The sequence below is a fragment of the Carassius gibelio genome, chromosome A23 (genome assembly GCF_023724105.1).
Source record: "Carassius gibelio isolate Cgi1373 ecotype wild population from Czech Republic chromosome A23, carGib1.2-hapl.c, whole genome shotgun sequence".
Classification (NCBI taxonomy): Eukaryota; Metazoa; Chordata; class Actinopteri; order Cypriniformes; family Cyprinidae; genus Carassius; species Carassius gibelio.
Window position 1 is genome coordinate 14,619,267 of NC_068393.1, and position 19,961 is coordinate 14,639,227.

Below are 19,961 nucleotides of genomic sequence, written 5' to 3' on the forward strand. Positions count from 1 at the left end.
GCTGCCTCCTCCCTGATTATCACCGGCACCCCGTCCTAAATCGCCGCCCTTCACCAGGCTCCCGACTGGAGTGGGTGTGTGAGAGGAGGGGCGCTGGACGAGTCAGGGCTGGCGGCGTGTGATGGGGCACACCTGAAGGAAGTGGAGCCTCATTACCGCCGCTGTTTAAAAGCCCAACGCGCCTCTCCTCAGGAGACCGGTCTCTTCCCCGTGCATGCACGCTGGTGTCCTCGTGGGTCCAGGAAGGGAGCGTTGAGGGACTCCCGCGCCACCAAGACGTGAGCTGCCGGACCCGCGATCCGGAGGAGAACCGCACCCGTTTACACGGCCGACGGGCCAGGATGCCGGGCCGTCCATCCCCTACCAGCGCCGCGGCCAATGAGAGAGACGCGGCCGCTAGGAGAAGCCGCCGCCCCTCGCGCCCCGGACCTAGGAGGGGATCGCGTGCGGCCGCCGGACTCCGCCCCTTGCCTGGACCCTTCCTCGGTGAACACTGCCCGACCCACACAAACCCCGCAGCACAACGAGGACACCAGATTCCCTGTTATTTTGGACACTTTCCCCCTTTGGCCACTTTTATTCCCTTTGTTTTATGATTTCTGTTAATAAAAGCCTCTCCGAGGCCTGACGCCACGCCCACTGTGTCTGTCTTGTGCTCCTCCCGTGACAATATATATATATATATATATATACACACACACACGTATATACAGTACAGACCAAATGTTTGGACAAACCTTCTCATTCAAAGAGTTTTCTTTATTTTCATGACTATGAAAATTGTAGATTCACACTGAAGGCATTAAAACTATGAATTAACACATGTGGAATTATATGGAATTATATACATAACAAAAAAGTGTGAAACAACTGAAAATATGTCATGTTGTATGTTCTTCAAAGTAGCCACCTTTTGCTTTGATTACTGCTTTGCACACTCTTGGCGTTCTCTTGATGAGCTTCAAGAGGTAGTCACCTGAAATGCTCTTCCAACAGTCTTGAAGGAGTTCCCCGAGAGATGCTTAGCACTTGTTGGCCCTTTTGCCATCAGTCTGTGGTCCAGCTCACCCCTAAACCATCTGGATTGGGTTCAGGTCCGGTGACTGTGGAGGCCAGGTAATCTGGCGCAGCACCCCATCACTCTCCTTCTTGGTCAAATAGCCCTTGATGCCTTCAGTTTGACTCTACAATTTTCATAGTCATGAAAATAAAAGAAAACTCTTTGAATGAGAAGGTGTGTCCAAACTTTTGGTCTGTACTGTATATCTTTTGTTTAAATGAAATTAATACTTTTATTCAGCATGGGTCCATTAAATTGATCAATGACATTAAATATATATTTTATAACGTAGCCAAAGATTATTTCAAATGAAAACGAATATTATAGATCAATACGTTAATTATTTGAAATATAGGTTTTACCATATTTTCCGGACTATTAGTCGCACTTTTTTTTATAGTTTGGCTGGTCCTGCGACTTATAGTCAGGTGTGACTTATTTATCAAAATTAATTTGACATGAAACGAGAGAAATGAACCAAGAGAAATGAACCAAGAGAAAACATTACCGTCTCCAGCCGCGAGAGGGCGCTCAGTGCTGCTGTAGTCTACACTAAAAACATAGCGCGCCCTCTCGCGGCTGTAGACGGTAATGTTTTCTCCTGGTTCTTGGTTCTAAATAAATGAGACTTATAGTCCAGTCAGTGCGACTTATATACGTTTTTTTCCTCATCATGAAGTATTTTTGGACTGATGCGACTCAGGTGTGACTTATAGTCCAAAAAATACGGTAGTTTGTTTGTTTTTCAACTTTCTATTCATCAAAGAAATTATAAAAATAAAAAAAACTCAACATTTAAACAATTATCCACAATTATCAACAACATTTAAACAATTATCAACATTGAAAATAATAACGATTTCTGAAATATCGCGTGACACTGAAGACTGGAGTAATGATGCTGAAATTTCAGCTTTGCCATCACAGGAATAAATTACATTTGATGAAAATAAAAAAAAACATTTAAATGTAATAATTAACAATATGTCTACTTTTACTCTGTTTTACTGTTAGTTTTTTAATCTATTTAAATATATTCAGTCTTGGTAAGGATAGAAGGCCTATTTCAAATACTTGAAAAAAATCTTTCAATATCTTAAATATACAGTATATTATTATTATTGACGTTATTAAGCATATTTTTTTTAAGTATGCATGGAATGAAACAGATCTCGTGTTTCCCTTCAGCTTCAGACAGTTTGTAATGGTTTTCTCTGTTTTCTGTGCCTTAATAATAGCCAATTGGTGAAAAAAAGAGAAAGGTTGTAATAATCATAATCAAATGCAACATTCTTTCCCCATGGAGTCTCTTGGCTGATCTTAAAAAGACTCTGCCCTAAGCAGTGTTGGGTATAGTTACTTTGGAAAGTAGTTAGTTAGGTTACAACGTTACCATCAATTAAAAGTAATCAGTTATGATACAGCGTTACCTATTCATAAAAGTAACGCGTTAGAGTACTCATGCGTTACCAAAAATTAAAAGCCGTTTGCAGCGGCTCACACATGACAGACACAGCCCCCGGCCCCTTTAAATGCACCTAGAAGTCGTGACTCCCGACAATGAATAACGTCAGTCATCCGACTAAATTAACACTGCAGGATAACAATAACAGGAAAGACAGTCAGCAATCGGCTATTCCACATGGCGTTTTATTTATTTATTATCACAGAACATATTATTAATCAAAATTCACGCTTACCCAGCCCAGGTAGCCTAGGCTACTGTATATTATGAGCACCACAAGATAACTCCTGATTTTTCTTTAACTTTAAATAATGCAGTTATCAAAGTACAAGTATGCTTACTTGTAAACACAACCTTAAACAGGCTTGCAGATTTAAATCCATTTAGAAATGATGAACAACCAGCCAGCCAATGATCTAACAGAAATTAACAGCTGCCTGTCAAACAAACAAATGATAATAAACCGAATTAAATCCTTCACTGCCACACAGGCAAATGACAAATCGCTTAATAGCCGAACTAATTATTATTAAAGTGTCACTCACAGTCACAAGCCTAAATTCGCTTTAACACAGTCCTCTTACATTTACTCTTCAAAGTAGTGATTAAAACATAGCGTTAAATTTAAGGTAGAATTTTTGGCGGTCGACAGAAGCTTTTCACCTACGCAGAGTGTGCATTTTACCGTTATGTTCTTTTCTTTTTCGTTGACAAATTGAAAATAATGTGCGTACTTCCATAAACCAAACGCTGTCCTCTCTGCTATCTTGCCGGGAGTTCGAAAAAAAAAAAAACCCCACACACACACAGGGTCAGGCGCAGGGCACAGACGCATCACAGCCATTGACTTTACGATCACAGAGCTTCGGCTCCGCTGATACATCCGCAGGTGGCACAGTAGACCTAGGACTACTGTCTGACAAAAAGCAGGCTGCAGTCGGGATTTTCCTTTCCTTAAAATAACGGATTACTTTTTTAAAAAAATAACGAAGTTACTGATTACTTACGCACGAAACTAACGCGTTAAGTTACACATTTCAGGAAAAAAGTAATTAGAGTACTCTAACGCGTTACTTTGTAACGCGTTACCCACAACACTGGCCCTAAGGCATAAAATCAGCTCAGCTCACATTAAGAAGACTACAGAATCTCTTCATCACAGCGTTGGATTGCTAATGCTCTGAAGCAGAAACCTGAAGTCTACACAGTGAGTGCGTTTGCTCTCTGTATCACTGTGGCCAGGGCTTCAGGCTTGAGTGCTTTCATTGTTTCCAGGCCGGGGCTAATGAATTGAATGGCCTCCATGAGTATCGACCCTGCAAGGCTGTCAGTGTGGATTTTTGATAAGACGTATCAGTGCAGGCCAACCCCTAGCCTTTACTGTGACTGGCTTCATAATCTGTTTATGGTGATTTTTTATGCTAAGTTGCATTTCGACCTATACTCAATTGATTTTCCCATCAGGCTACCCTACCCAGCTTTACATGTGAAGAAAAGAGCGTGTTTAACTTGCAATGGAGACATGGAAAAGAGCATCCACAGGCAGTTGGTTTTTCCTCATTAATCAAATGGATCGACATATGGATCCATTTTCTGTTTCCCTTATGTTAATGATATACTGACTGATTAATCGCAAGAGTCTGCAGAGAAAAGACCCAAAAGGAAAATAATAGAAAATTGTGAAGCTACCTCAAAATTCTGAAATATTATTACAAGTTGAATTAACTATTGTATACAAATAAAATAATATTAATAATAATTTATTTCTGAGATGGTAAGCTGAATTTTCAGCAGCCATTACTACTTCATACTTCAGTCACATGATCCTTCAGAAAGCATCTAAATGTACTTAGTTGTGATAGATAGATCGCACCAAGTTTTACACTCTTCTTTTATTAGTGCTGTTCGGAAACTTTCATAAAAAATAAATAAATAAAAAATAAAAACCTGGTAATGCTCTGTTACAAAGAGGCGTTCTTTATATCTCCAGCAAGTGAGCTTTGTTGACTAATGACCTTTAATTCTAATTAAATAGGCTAGATAAGAGTGTGTTTAATGAGGCGACTCATCTGAAGAAAACCCCTCACGATTTCCTCGCCCATAATCCCCAAAGTTTGGATCCTGGAAAGAATCAAGATTTATCCGTTGGGGTTTGATACAGAGAAACTCAAACTGAACTCGCACCGAGACTAATTGCACCCGACATAATGTAGTGTGATTACTGACGTCGTGCATGATGACTGTGAAACACCCATTCGCATTGATTTCCTGTGTTAGATAATAGATTGTCATTTCATTTCTAATCGACACTTTGCTGGTGGCACACTGGTGTCTTCTTTGATTTATTTCATTAGTCGCTGGGTATTTCCATAGCTGGTCATTATCTTGTACTTCCAGCAGTGCCTTTGCTTCAATCTTCATTCCAACGTGAAGAAAATCTCAATATTCGCTGCTCCATATGTGCTGGATGTCTAAATAGTTTGCCAAGCACTGTCCTTTAATTCTTGGCAGGAAAAGTTAAAACAAGATGCTTGAGTACCTTGGAATATTTTTTATTTTATTAGAAGACAATGTGCGGCATACTGATATGCAAATACTGTATGTGTTTTCATGAGATCCCCAGTGTCTGCGTGCCTTAGTTGTCTTTGCTGTTTGTGACTTCTAAAAAGTACTTATCCACTTTTATGCTCAGATCACAGGTCTCGTGTGAGATTGCTTGTTTATCTCCCTGAAATCATTGTTAGTCATTTTATTTGTTATTTTATGTGGTGTGAATTGAGGTTGTGCATCCGTTACAGCTCTTTGTTTGGACAAAGTGGGATCTGCCTTGTGTTTTTCATGAAGAAAACAACTGTGTATGGGGGTTGGTACTGTAAAGCAGACAAAATGTCTTGGTACCTTATCATTTTTACATCTAGATTACCTTTACTATCATCTTATGGTCATCAAAGTTCATTTGAAAAGCCACCATTAATTATAATGTTGAGCAATTAGCAAATAAATGCTGTTTTATAACAAAGTTCGGGAGGAACAGTCGCAGTTCATTAACCTGATTAACACAAGTGGAGACCAATCAGTAATCAACTCATGACAAGGTATAAATGACAGCAGAACCTATCTCTGTTCATTGACCGTTTTCAGCATCCCGGTTCGCGCTGTCTGTCTTCTCATCACAGACCCGATTTTCCTTCCAGCAAGGAGATCCATACCGGGGATTTTTTTTTCAGAAATGCTACTTTTTCTGACACCCATGATCATTAAACACGGCAGTTGAGCACCATCAAACGTCATCGCGACAGTTGCTCTTCTCGCCAAGCCACACGTCGTGGCCAATAGACCGTGCAAGCCGAGCTTACCTCGCTCGACACCACGCTCGATCCGATCAAGACCGGGCTCTCTTTGAGCGCTGGAATCGCAGCTCCAGCAGGCACCCAACCAGCCCGCTCCTCAGTTCCTACTGCAGCAGCAGCAGGCCTCTCTCACTTCCCGCCGCGGCTCAGCCCTTCACCGCGGCTTTTCCGGCCGAGGCGCAGTTTGAGGCCGCCTCCTCTAGCGGCACAGACCGTGCATCATAATTAATACATTTTCAGGTGAAGACGCTAAATACAGGTTTTCGGCTAGAAAGTAGTGCGGGAGCCGCGTGGAGATTCGATCACATACGCATGTGAAATTTCAGATCCAAATTGAGTCTCGGATGCGTACAAATATTTACACTTCCACGATTAGACCGTGGGCGAACGCCCGACCGGATGTGATGTATTCTAATCAGATCTATCGGTGCGAGGTCAGAATTACCTATATCTTGTTAACTATTATTAAATGTATTTAAATTATAAATATTAGAAATAAAAAGGAAAATAATATATCACAATAATCGTAAGGGGGACCCTGTTAATTTTTACAAGCAGCATCTGAAAACATATTTTCTCTCTGTTATCTCGGTCAGTGTCATGTACTTGTCGAGGTACGGCCACGGCGACTCACTCCTCGGGATTAACTGTTCTCCGACCTCATCCTATGCCATCATTTCATCAAATAATTTTTTGCGTGACTGGCCAAGGAGTGGTATCATCCGGAGCAGAAGGTGGCGGTAATGCATCATAAAGATGATTGGTTGCTATCCACCTTAAACGCGAACAAGAGCGTCACTACTGATCCAGGATCAGCGATATTAGCAGTTGTATTTCCCGATTTGAGTTTGAGCTTCAGAAATGCTTGCGAAATGTAGCTTGTGTGGAAGCTACCGCACTACTTGGTAAAAGTAGCTTCGCTACTGAAAAGCTATTCGATTCAGAAAGTAGCGAAGCTACGACCAAGCTACTGAGAAATGTAGTCAAACTAGCTTCGCTGCTTGTAGCGACGCTACTGCCCAACACTGATTATTAATTTTACCATGTTGAACACGTCAAGGTAACAGTTGCTGCACGACCAGTATGCGACAATCGTTTCCAAATGCCGTGTGCTGTGGAAAGGAGGCTTAAAGTTGTTAAATGAGGCTATGACGTAGTCATCATCCACACGGAAATGTCCAAAGATATTACCTGCCTTACCGTGCCGTGCACGTTTAAACCTCACTGAGGTTTTACAGACATAAGTTTCATTCAATTATTCTGGCAGGACCAATTTATTTAGGGGCATATTTCATCATCTACTGGCGTGATCACTACCCTCGTTTGCCGCAGGACAGCAGTGTGAGTAAAATTCTGTTGTCTTTCTAGGACTGTAATATGAAAAGCATGCAAGTAAATATCTTTAGAATTGCTTGGAAGTGAATAGCACATAACTGCAATTAATGTTATTGCCATAATCATGTCTTGGTATGTTTTACAGACATAATGATATTCATTGTATAATGACATTCATAGTTTTCAGAAGCCTCTGTTTCCACAGTCTATACTACAACGTGAAACCAGTGTTCCAAATGTATCCATTAGGACTAGTGACGTGTCGTCCATGAACGAATCGTTCTTTTGAACAAATCTTTTAGCTGAACGAATCTTTTAGGTGAACGAATCGCTCATGTTATCCACTGACTCATATTTCTCGTTCAATGAAGTTTCTCCCCTCCATAGCAGCGCGGCGCTATAAGCAGCGCATGCGCAGCTCAGTGAACCGGGTAACAACCATTTCATCCTGTCAAAGAATTACTCAACCTCGAGCCGATAGCCTTCGAGTATGAGGTGACAGAGTATGTGATTCGTTGAATGTAGTAACGAATACGCCCTTCAATGAACGAGTTTCATATGAGTCTGAACTAGATCTAGAGATCTTATCGTTCGTGAGTGAAATTACTGAACTGGCACACATGTCATTCGTGAACGAACTGAATGAACGGATACATGTCGTTCGTGAATGAAAATGAACTGGCACATAGATTACCTTGTTCGTGAACGAAATTAGAGTAAACCGGGTTAGTCTGCTACTTAGCATGTCAATCTCGAAAATGCAAAGCGCAGTTACAGGTACAGTACTGTGCACATACGCTCGTTTTGATATTTAGCAACTCCACGTTTAATCCATAGACCGTAAAAGAAAGGTTTAATCCCCGATTTATGGATGTGAATTTATAATATACAAACTGTTTGACCAAACAATTAAAATGCTAATTAGGCAAGAAACCTTGTGCTTTGTTCATCTGAACAACTCAATTAGACTATATATTGAATGCGATTACACACACATTTTAATAAAGCCAGATCAGCTTTTGTAACAAGTGAACGCGTTCGTTGACTTAAGACATAATACACTCTTTTTTTTTCCGCCTGGTGGCACATTTTGCGTAAAACGAAGAAATCATCACTGGACGAATCTGAATGAATCATTTTGGTGAATGAACTGAAAATGAACGAATCTCTAGAAAGAATCATAATTTCCACCACTAATTAGTGCTGCAACGACGCGTCGACATCATCGTTTACGTCGACTACAAAATACATTGACGCGTGTGAAATGCGTGAACGCGTCACACTGTTTACATCTCGCATAATGGCATACTGCGAATAATAGAATGCAACTTTCTTCACAAACCGAGACCACTGTTATTAAAAGTATGAGAATACTTTAAACAGAGGACAAATAAAATGGCTCTTTGTTCCCTTTGCAAAACCGATATGGTGTACCACGGCAGCACAACTGCGATGAGCGAGCACCTCAGAGAAAACATTTAGGCGCTCTCCGGTGTCTCCATGCAGTTTAACTGGTTACCCTGTGATCTGGTGACCAACTTCCTGGTTCAGGTCTGATATTCTTGCGCTGCGGCATTCTGAAAAGTTGAGATATTTTCAACTCGATGCGGTGCGGACGCGCTGAAAAAAAAAAAAATAAATAAAAATAAAAAAATAAATAAATAAATAAATAAATATATATATTATACATATATTATCTGCTCTGTTTTCCCCCGCATGTCCAGCGAGCACAAGTTTGTCAGCAGACGCAGTAAATATTTATTCGTTTCCACTGCCCGTCCAGCGAGCACCAGTCTCTCAGCGGACGCAGTCAATATTTATTCGTTTCCACTGTCCGTCCAGCGAGCACCAGTCTCTCAGCGGACGCAGTAAATATTTATTCGTTTCCACTGTCCGTCCAGCGAGCACCAGTCTCTCAGCGAATGCAGTAAATATTCATTCGTTTCCACTGTCCGTCCAGCGAGCACCAGTCTCTCAGCGGACGCAGTAAATATTTATTCGTTTCCACTGCCCGTCCAGCGAGCACCAGTCTCTCAGCGGACGCAGCAAATATTTATTCGTTTCCACTGCCCGTCCAGCGAGCACCAGTCTCTCAGCGGACGCAGCAAATATTTATTCGTTTCCACTGCCCGTCCAGCGAGCACCAGTCTCTCAGCGGACGCAGCAAATATTTATTCGTTTCCACTGCCCGTCCAGCGAGCACCAGTCTCTCAGCGGACGCAGCAAATATTTATTCGTTTCCACTGCCCGTCCAGCGAGCACCAGTCTCTCAGCGGACGCAGTAAATATTTATTCGTTTCCACTGTCCGTCCAGCGAGCACCAGTCTCTCAGCGGACGCAGTAAATATTTATTCGTTTCCACTGCCCGTCCAGCGAGCACCAGTCTCTCAGCGGACGCAGCAAATATTTATTCGTTTCCACTGCCCGTCCAGCGAGCACCAGTCTCTCAGCGGACGCAGTCAATATTTATCCGTTTCCACCGTCCGTCCAGCGAGCACCAGTCTCTCAGCGGACGCAGTCAATATCTATTCGTTTCCACTGCCCGTCCAGCGAGCACCAGTCTCTCAGCGGACGCAGTACATATTTATCCGTTTCCACTGTCCGTCCAGCGAGCACCAGTCTCTCAGCGGACGCAGTAAATATTTATTTGTTTCCACTGCCCGTCCAGCGAGCACCAGTCTCTCAGCGGACGCAGTACATATTTATCCGTTTCCACTGTCCGTCCAGCGAGCACCAGTCTCTCAGCGGACGCAGTAAATATTTATTTGTTTCCACTGTCCGTCCAGCGAGCACCAGTCTCTCAGCGGACGCAGTACATATTTATCCGTTTCCACTGTCCGTCCAGCGAGCACCAGTCTCTCAGCGGACGCAGTAAATATTTATTTGTTTCCACTGTCCGTCCAGCGAGCACCAGTCTCTCAGCGGACGCAGTAAATATTGATCCGTTTCCACTGTCCGTCCAGCGAGCACAAATCTCTCAGCGGACGCAGTACATATTGATCCGTTTCCACTGCCCGTCCAGTGAGCACCAGTCTCTCAGCGGACGCAGTAAATATTGATCCGTTTCCACTGCCCGTCCAGCGAGCACCAGTCTCTCAGCGGACGCAGTACATATTTATCCGTTTCCACTGTCCGTCCAGCGAGCACAAATCTCTCAGCGGACGCAGTAAATATTTATTTGTTTCCACTGTCCGTCCAGCGAGCACCAGTCTCTCAGCGGACGCAGTAAATATTTATCCGTTTCCACTGCCCGTCCAGCGAGCACCAGTCTCTCAGCGGACGCAGTAAATATTATCCGTTTCGACTGCCCGTCCAGCGAGCACCAGTCTCTCAGCGGACGCAGCAAATATTTATTCGTTTCCACTGTCCGTCCAGCGAGCACCAGTCTCTCAGCGGACGCAGTAAATATTTATCCGTTTCCACTGTCCGTCCAGCGAGCACCAGTCTCTCAGCGGACGCAGTAAATATTTATTCGTTTCCACTGTCCGTCCAGCGAGCACAAATCTCTCAGCGGACGCAGTAAATATCTATTTTCATTATTATTTTTCTTTCCTCTGTCTGTCCAGCTAGCCTCAGTCTCCCAGCGGACGCAGAAAATACCTATGTCTCTATCAGTCCGCGAGCACTAGTCTCACAGCGGACTCAATAACATCTATTTTTCCTCTGTTTGTCCAGTGGGCCTCAGTCTCCTAGCCTGGTAATACCAGACTCTGTCTACGAAGCAAAGTGAAGTAGCAGAGTCTGCAATGGCATAATAGAGAAGTGTTTTCTCTCTCGCTAGGGGGCACTTGTCTGAAGTTTAAAATCATTGGTTACCCGTAAGCCAATCAGATACGTTTAGTTATGACGTATGTTATGCGCCTGTACAGCCGCATCGAAGCACAGACATCATGCATCGAACTCAAATCTATGATTGAACTTCCACTGTAAATCTGTTGTTAAACACTCTTCTTGTTCTGGCTTCAGTTTGAAAAAGAGTTGAATGTTCTCCATAACAAAGCGAATTGCATCCCGTGTCTCGTTTCCCATTTCCGCGGTCATTTCAGTTTTCGATTTCTCTAACCTACAATTTAAAACTCTGTGCTTAGCATCTACGTCACGGCTCTCAGCCCGCCCTCTGCTCGTTGATTGGCCCGGCTGTTTCCAGACCGGTGGCAAACCGAAAGCTCTGACGCTGTATCAGACTGAGTACAGAAGCGAAATAAAATTGAGCGGAAGTAGGAAGTCTGTCGTAGTCAGGCTATCAGTCTCCCAGCAGACACCGTAAATACCTATTTTTCCTCTGCCTGTCCAGCGAGCACTAGTCTCTCAGCGGACGCAGTATGCATCCATCTCTTCCTGTTCTTCTTCCAGCGGACGCAGGGACATAATTCGTCTCCCATATCTGTCCAGTGAGCCTCAGTCTCCCAGCGGATGCAGTAATATCTATTAGTTTCCCCTGCCTGTCCAGCGAGCGCTAGTCTCTCAGCGGACGCAGTAAATACCTATTCATTTCCTCTACCCGTCCAGCGAGCCTCAGACTCCCAGTGGACGCAGGGATATAATTTGTTTCCTCTATCTGTCCAGCGAGCCTCAGCCTCCCAGAGGACACATTACGCATCTAGTCAATATATCATTACACCTCGCAGGCAGACGGTGGAGCTTGTCTTCCCGACATCGTAACCGCTTCTTCCTCAACTATTAACCAACAGGACCTGCCTGCTCCTCTACTTCTGCCAGAGGCATTGCGAGATCTCCTGGTCAACGACCATACTTCTAAAAACGTCAGCCCGCCAAATCTCTGCGTTTTGGGGGGTTCGTAGTCCGGCGGCTGTCCTTTTGCTCTCTTGTTTTGGGGGGAGTACTCTGGGTTCGGGCCACTTCCCGAGCTCGGAGCCCTCCACCCGGACAGCACGCCAAATACGCATAAACTTACGGTATTAATATACGTAGACGTGAACTCGTGAAATGCTGTTTTATAACAAAGTTCGGGAGGAACAGTCGCAGTTCATTAACCTGATTAACACAAGTGGAGACCAATCAGTAATCAACTCATGACAAGGTATAAATGACAGCAGAACCTATCTCTGTTCATTGACCGTTTTCAGCATCCCTCCTCCACCCCATTTCTCCTCACTCATAGATCCATCTACTCTTACCACAACCGGGGGGAGTACTCTGGGTTCGGGCCACTTCCCGAGCTCGGAGCCCTCCACCCGGACAGCACGCCAAATACGCATAAACTTACGGTATTAATATACGTAGATGTGAACTCGTGAAATTGTTTTAACTAGTATTAAAACCATTGCTTTTAGTGTTAGTGTTTAGACAAAATATTATAGAATTTGATATTCACTATTTATTGGTTATAAGCTATGAAAATAATTGTTTTATTTTCATTTCTCAAAATAAACATAACTGCTGTTTCATTGTGAAAGCAAAAATACTTAGTTTTACCTTCCAAAAGAGGACACAACTACAAATCAGTGGTTAAGTTGTATTTACAACACTGTTCTAGAACATTTCAACCCAAATATTCAGATGTGGGCAGCACATTTTATGGAGGATTGATTCTTGATCCTGGGAGAGTAGACTACAGTGCTGGCTGTTCTGACTCTCAGTCTGTAAGTACATTTTCATATGTAAAGGATTTGACACTGATGATTCAAACGCGAGTTTTGAGGAATGTAGAGCAGTGACCAGTACTCGCGCCCCCCTGCTCTGCACCTTTTGTATGTTTCTTTTATGGCTTCATGCATTTGTTCTATTCGAATGTAAGTGCCCTGCGAAGTGGACATCACAGGATAATCCTCCATGATTCCAGTTCAAAGCAAACGTATATGTTCCATTCAAAGTGCATTGAAGTGTGAATTTAAATTGTATTTATTTACAGAGGTATATGATGTCACACTTGTCCGTGTGTGAAGATGTTGCGCAGTGCAAATCTGTGAGTGAATGTTCCAAAGTGAGGTAAACTTCAACAGATTTCCGTAGCTCAGGGAGTAGGGAGCAATGAACACTGTTCATGCATGGAGCTCACTTCTAACGATCTGATTATCTGAATTAGGTGTTTTAACAAAGAGAGACATGTGAAATGTGAAGAGTTGGGGGCGCAAGGACTGGAATTGAGAACCGTTGGTGTAGAGTAGCGTTTGTCGTTTCTCCAATCACAAATGCAGACATTGTTTTATGTTTTCGTGGCGCGATACAACGCAACGCATAAAAACACAGTATAAGTCATTATAATCCGTAATTGTGTCACCACTGGATGCAACAAATGGCTCATTTGTAATGGGTTTTATTGTCTTGTTGCGCCGGTGTTCTGACTGGGACACGCATCACAGTATTGCAAGGGGCGTACCATTTCCGTCACATGCTTGAGGCATTCGACCAATGACAACATACTGGATAGCTGGCCAATCACACCTTGCTTTTCAGACCGATGAGCTTTGTAAAAAACGGTGCGCTTCAGAAAGGCAGGGCATATAGGAGCAACAATAATGTACAGTATGTAGAAAATAATGTGTTGTTTTAACCTTAAACTGCATTAACACATTTCATTGCATCAAATACACAAAATAATGTTCTTTTTAGCAACATCATATGACCCCTTTAAGTGAACTAATGAAGACAAAGAATGATTCAAATGGTGAAAAACATCATCCAAAAATGTAATGTTGACACAGAAATTATGCATCAACAACCCATAAATGGACTAAACAATCTTATCTCACATTTGAAAATGATTGGTGTGACGAGTGGGGAGGGGCCGAGGGATGTGGGAACGAGGAGTGAGGCCAGGTGTAGTGATTGGAGATGAGGTACACCTGGCCTCACTCCTCGTTCCCACGTCCCTCGGCCCCGCCCCACTCGTCACAATTGGGTTAAGGGTTTTAGTTAGCTTTAGTATAATGAATGAGTTACTTTAAGAACAGTTCAAATAGTACAGAGGTACAGGGTCCTTGAAATAAAATAAAAAAATGTGTGTGTATGTTCCAACAGACTGCGGATCAGGAGGCTCAGGTTCAGGATCTGAAACCTGCGAGCAGGATCGTTGTCAACGATACGGCGGATCGTGGGATGAGGACACAGAAGATGACCGCTGCATGTGTGACTTCAACTGTCAGATAGTTCCAGATAGCCTAGTATGTCCATTCGTACGCCTCTCACATCGCCAATTCCATTTGAAGACAGTGCCGCCCAGGCATTTGACTTGTTAAAATGTGCTCAATTTTGTTGAGTCAATTAATCACAACGGGCTGACCTCTCCATGAACATTTGCAGGTGTGTGGCTCTGATGGGAACACATACACCAGTGAGTGTGAGCTGAAGAGGGCCAGGTGTGAGAATCAAGTGGACTTGCTGCTCCAGAGCCAAGGTTTCTGCCCAGGTATGAGACCACCATTTCTTTCCTCAAATATTTATGTTTTCCTTAATTATCTGAAGAATAACACTCCAGGAACTCTGAAAGTCACCGCAGCAGCGTGCAGTGTTTCTTTGAACTTCAGGGGGGGGGCTTGTGTAGTCCAGACCTGAGAATCTACCACAGAGAGGAAGAGCGTGGCTCTGTGATCACAGCAGTGTGAGATTTACTCAGGCTTCAAGCCTAGCTTGACTCCACTTGCATGCGCACATGCACACTCTTTTCTTTCTGCTCTCTCATCCTCACTCACTCTCTGCACCCCTCATGCTTTATCTATGGTTTTCTCAAACTATGAGTTTTCTGCTGCAGAGCCTCAGAGGCCCTCTAACCAGATCAGTCATGCTCCTTCAGTGGCCGTGGAAAATAAATCCTTTTGGAGAACTTTCAACCGGTGTGAGGAGCTTTTGGCATCTGCTTCCCATTGGCTCAGATCATTTGAAATCTCATTGGGCCTTGCATTTGATATGCAAGCTGCCGTCTCTCCTCCCCCTATTTCTGACCCATGCCTTTGAGAGCCGACGGGCCTTCAGAGCACCTTTCTGCTTTTTGCTAGTTGGAAATTAGGTCTCAGTGACCTCTAGACAACGTTGCAGTCTCCTTGCAGTGAAGATCAGAGGATACTGTAAGCTGCCTCTCGCAATTTGTTGGCTGATTGTGATGTTCAAAGGAAATACACCACTGGGCTGGGCTAGGCGATAAAGCTACTAAAATTGATACTTATAATATTTATACTTTTGCTGTTTTATGTATTTCAATATTTATGTACTTTATTTTTTGACCACCATCTCTACCAAACAGCCTCTGTGCCCGATTCGTTTGAAAATGTTTTAATGCAAATTTGAAAACCCAGTAAAATCTAGTAATATTTATTTAGATATAGATATTTAATGTATTTGTGTGATTTGATATATAATGTTATTTAATATTCATATTAACATTTACCATTTTGATTGAAGACGCAAAACAACTAGTCTTATTTTAATATTATTTATCTAAAATATTATCTAAATATCTAAATTATTTAGTTTTCCTTTTAATTTTAGTTTTTTGTATTCTTCTTTCACTTTTAGTAATTCTAATGTTCTTTCATGTCATAATTTTTTTATCTTTATCTTATTGTCTGTTTTTGTACATTTTCCATCGAATATTTATATTTTGTATAGGTTTTTTTTTTTAATGAACACTAATAGTTTTTAACAGTTTCAGGTTGAAGATTTAATGAATTTTATTCATCTCTCATAAGTTCTAACACAAGTATTAATCATAACTAATTAAATTATTTAAATCAGCAACAAAAGCATGAAAATATATTATAAATATTCAATATATCATCCAGCCCTAATATTCTGATTTGTCTCCCTTTCAATATAATGGGGTGTGATGATTTCAATGTAGTATGGAGAAACAAACATTACATTTTCTGTAGGAAATAGTTTGGTAGGCGATCTTCACTCAGTCTATGCCATTACCATCACCAATAATCTACAATACGATTTAGTAAAAATAAACATCTATGCTGACCGGTCTCTCTTTTAGCAGCACCTTGTTGGTATTAGAAAGGATTGTGGTGTAGAACAAACTAGTGTAGAAAGATGATGGTGAAGAATCGCAGTGAGACGAGAAGAAATGATCTAATTAAAAGTACATATGTCATAATGGACTCAGTGTGGAGAGGAGAAGTTTAATGAGGTGTGGACAAAACCTATCTCTGGAGCCACAAGATGCTATGAAAGGCACGGTGACACATCACTATTATATCCCGGGATGTGTCCTCATGCCGACTGTCCCCTGATTTACGACAGCCTAGTCCTCCTAACTCCAAACTCGAAACCACAAACCTGCCACCTCACAGTCATTCAGTTCAATGGCCTGGAGAAGAAGCACTCGAAAAGAACAAGTGTGGAAAGACTGGGGAAAAATTGACAACACAGATAAGACAAATAGGTATCTGACATATGCCTCCGGCACAACGTTATAGTTAAACACCACAACAAAAGTCCTCCGTATGTGAGCCTGGAGCGCTAAAATAGTGTAATTAGGTTAGCGTTAGAGTGGACTGACATCAGCACGTCCTGATTTGCGCTCTTGTGCATTTGTGTCCATAAACCCGGAGTCCATAAATCTTTGTTTGACATTGCGGCGTAGGTGTAAATGGCGCTATCTGAGACGAGAACAAATGGAGAAAACAGGCCCCTGAGAATGTGTCAAATGTCACCCTCCAGACATTCGACGAGAGGTCTATTGTTTGTTTTCACGGCTGGTAATAGCATCATTTTTTCCTAATTTTGAATTGGTGTCAGGAATTGTAAATAGAATTGTTATCTGGCAGCCAGATGCAGGCTCTCCCACCTCTGCTCCTTAAGCGATTCTTATTGTGTCGTACTAAATTGCATTTCAGCTTGGATTGTTCTGTTTAATTTGTCTTAAAAACGCTGTGAATCTCAAAATGTCTCTCTCTCTCTCTCCCCCACCCACTCCTGTTTTCTCTGTATCTTCTCTCTAGCTATCACATCAGCTCCAACAGAGCTCATTGCCTCCCGGCACTGTAACGAAACTGTTTACGGATGTTGCAAAGACGGCAAGACCGCTGCCCTGGGTGTTGGACTGGCTGGGTGTCCTAGTACGTGTAACCTAAAAACACTGGGTGTCCTAAATCGTAGGAATAGGAACAATCTAACATGAGAGGAGAGGACAGGTTATAGGCTCATTAATATTAATAAGATGACATAACATTAGTAGAAGAATTGCTGAAGTAAATAAACATGTACTAGCCATTAGAAACTGGGCAGTAGTTCATCTTATCCACTGCCGATTCAGGTTGGCAGAGGTCTCTGCTTGATCCTGACAAATTGTTGTCTTCACGATGACTATAAGCATACATTATAGTCATTATAGTCAGTTAATATCCAAAATGCGAATGGATGAACTTTTACTTTTGAAAGTTGAGAGGTCTAGTATTACAATTCTGGCCAATTCTAAACACTTATTTTCTTTTAATGGCCATTAACAGATAAATGGACAATGTGCTGATGCACTTTGTAACCCAGACCACAATCTAATCTCATAAATCCAAAATATCACATCCACTGGTTGAGTACATATTATAGATCGTGTACCACTAAAAACTTTTCTTTTTCTTTAGGTGTGTGTCAGTGTAACCATTACGGCTCATATGGAGGCACCTGTGACCCGTCCACCAAACAGTGTTCGTGTAAACCCGGGGTCGGGGGACTCAAGTGCGACCGCTGCGAACCCGGATTCTGGAACTTCCGAGGCATCGTTACAGAAAACATGAGTGGCTGCACACGTAAGCATCCCACTCTTCTCTCTTTCCTGGTGATTTGCTTTTGGGACATTTTCTGTTAAATGTGTTAAATGTGTTAAATGTTCCGTTCTAATCCGAAATCCGAAGTGACAGTCTACTCGTTTAACGTGCGCTATCCTTCCGGCCTCAAATGTGATTTCTGTCAAAACAAGAGGTTTGAGTTAAGCCTCCGAGGCACTGCTGGTAATGGAAACTGCGAGAGAGTGCAGCGTGGCTTGACCTGTAAGTTCTGCCTACAGACCAGTAATGCTCTGACGCATGCATTTGTGTGTTTTTATGCCGCTACAAAGATGAGGATAGGAAAACAAAAGTGATTGAAACAGTTTGTGCTCTGTCCCAGGGGTCCTCGGAGCATTAGCACATTCTGTACCCACGTTCGTTCTCACCACAGGGCTTCTTGACCCCGCTTTGAACTCCACCAAGCTGTGGTCATTGACACAGAGCAAGAGCTATTGCTGCAGCTGTGGGGTCACAGATTGGAGCAGCTTCAGATTGCCTGCATGTATTTGGCGGATGTGTGGATGTTTTTTGTCAGAGTGAAATTGAAGAGAAAGAGACAAGGAATCTAATCAAAACTGTTCAACCAGATAAGGCTGACAGCCCTCTCCCTCTCTCTTTTCCTCTCTCTCTTCATCAGCGTGTAACTGTGATGAAGTGGGTTCGGTTCGTGACGACTGTGAGCAGATGTCAGGGCTGTGTTCATGTAAGTCTGGAGTTAAGGGCATGAAATGCAACGTGTGCCCTGATGGCAGCAAGATGGAAGCCAACGGCTGTGACAAAGGTAAATCCGGGATTTTAATTAGCACAAAACTCAGACAGTCTCTCCAGGATTGTAATACTGATGAACCTAGGTTATGGTTTTATGAATTAAAATTAGGTCTGTTTTTCACAATATTGGTACATGTAGAAATAGTAAAAACCACTGCACTGGTTAATTAATAGTCTTTGCTAATTAAAAGTGTTCTGAGAAAAAAAGATTTTTGTATCATGGCAGAACCATGGCATAGTGGTAAGATCTCATTGGGATGTTAGTTTGAATCTGGCAGTATGTATCAAATGGTCTGAGGTAGCAATTAACGATATGTCTGTACCAATTATTATTAATATTATTTTGGATGATTAAAGCCAAGTTTTCTGTATTTTTCACATTTATATTACATTAGCCATCATTAAACATTCGCTCAAAGTTAACCCTTAAAAACACTTATAATTGAATAACCCTGTTAAATGTTAAAGGTGCATCTCAATAAATTAGAATGTTGTGGAAAAGTTCATTTATTTCATTAAGTCAACTCAAATTGTGTAACTTGTGTATTAAATAAATTCAATGCTCACAGACTGAAGTAGTTTAAGTCTTTTAATTGTGATGAATTTGGCTCACATTTAAAAAAAAAAAAAACACAGATTCACTATCACAACAAATAAGAATATGGTGACATGCCACTCAGCTAATCAAACTGCAAAGGTATCCTGAGCCTTCAAAATCAGTTTGGTTCACTAGACATAATCATGGGGAAGACTGCTGATCTGACAGTTTTCCAGAAGACAATCACTGACACCCTTCAAAAGGAGCCACAAACATTGCCAAAGAAACTGGTTGTTCACAGAGTGCTGTATCCAAGCATGTTAACAGAAAGTTGAGTGGAAGGAAAAAGTCTTATAAGGATTGTCAAGCAAAATCGATTCAAGAATTTGAGTGAACTTCACAAAGAATGGACTGAGGCTGGGGTCAAGGCATTTGGCTATAGTGTTCGTATTTCTCTTGTTAACCCACTCCTAAACCACAGACAACGTCAGAAGCGTCTTACCTGGGCTAAGGAGAAGAAGAACTGGACTGTTGCCCAGTTGTCCAAAGTCAAAGTTTCAGATGAAAGCAAGTTTTGTATTTCATTTGGTAACCAAGGTCCCAGATTCTGGAGGAAGGGTGGAGAAGCTCATAGCCCAAGTTGCTTGAACTCCAGTGTTAAGTTTCCAAACAAATATAAATTTTTATACATTATAATTTTTGCTATAACTCTATAATT

The 19,961-nt window shown here is 42.1% G+C and overlaps 1 protein-coding gene across 6 annotated transcripts in view; it reads left to right on the top strand.

Moving 5' to 3' along the window:
* The window catches only part of LOC127944967 (agrin), a 228,413-nt gene that overhangs the window by 169,246 nt on the left and 39,206 nt on the right, over nt 1-19,961 (top strand). For all 6 annotated transcript variants that reach the window (XM_052541409.1, XM_052541413.1, XM_052541408.1 and 3 more), the window contains 5 exons: nt 14,192-14,334; nt 14,474-14,579; nt 17,116-17,232; nt 17,755-17,919; nt 18,575-18,718. In XM_052541409.1, coding sequence (XP_052397369.1) covers nt 14,192-14,334; nt 14,474-14,579; nt 17,116-17,232; nt 17,755-17,919; nt 18,575-18,718 — 675 coding nt within the window. The remainder of the gene's footprint in view (nt 1-14,191; nt 14,335-14,473; nt 14,580-17,115; nt 17,233-17,754; nt 17,920-18,574; nt 18,719-19,961) is intronic.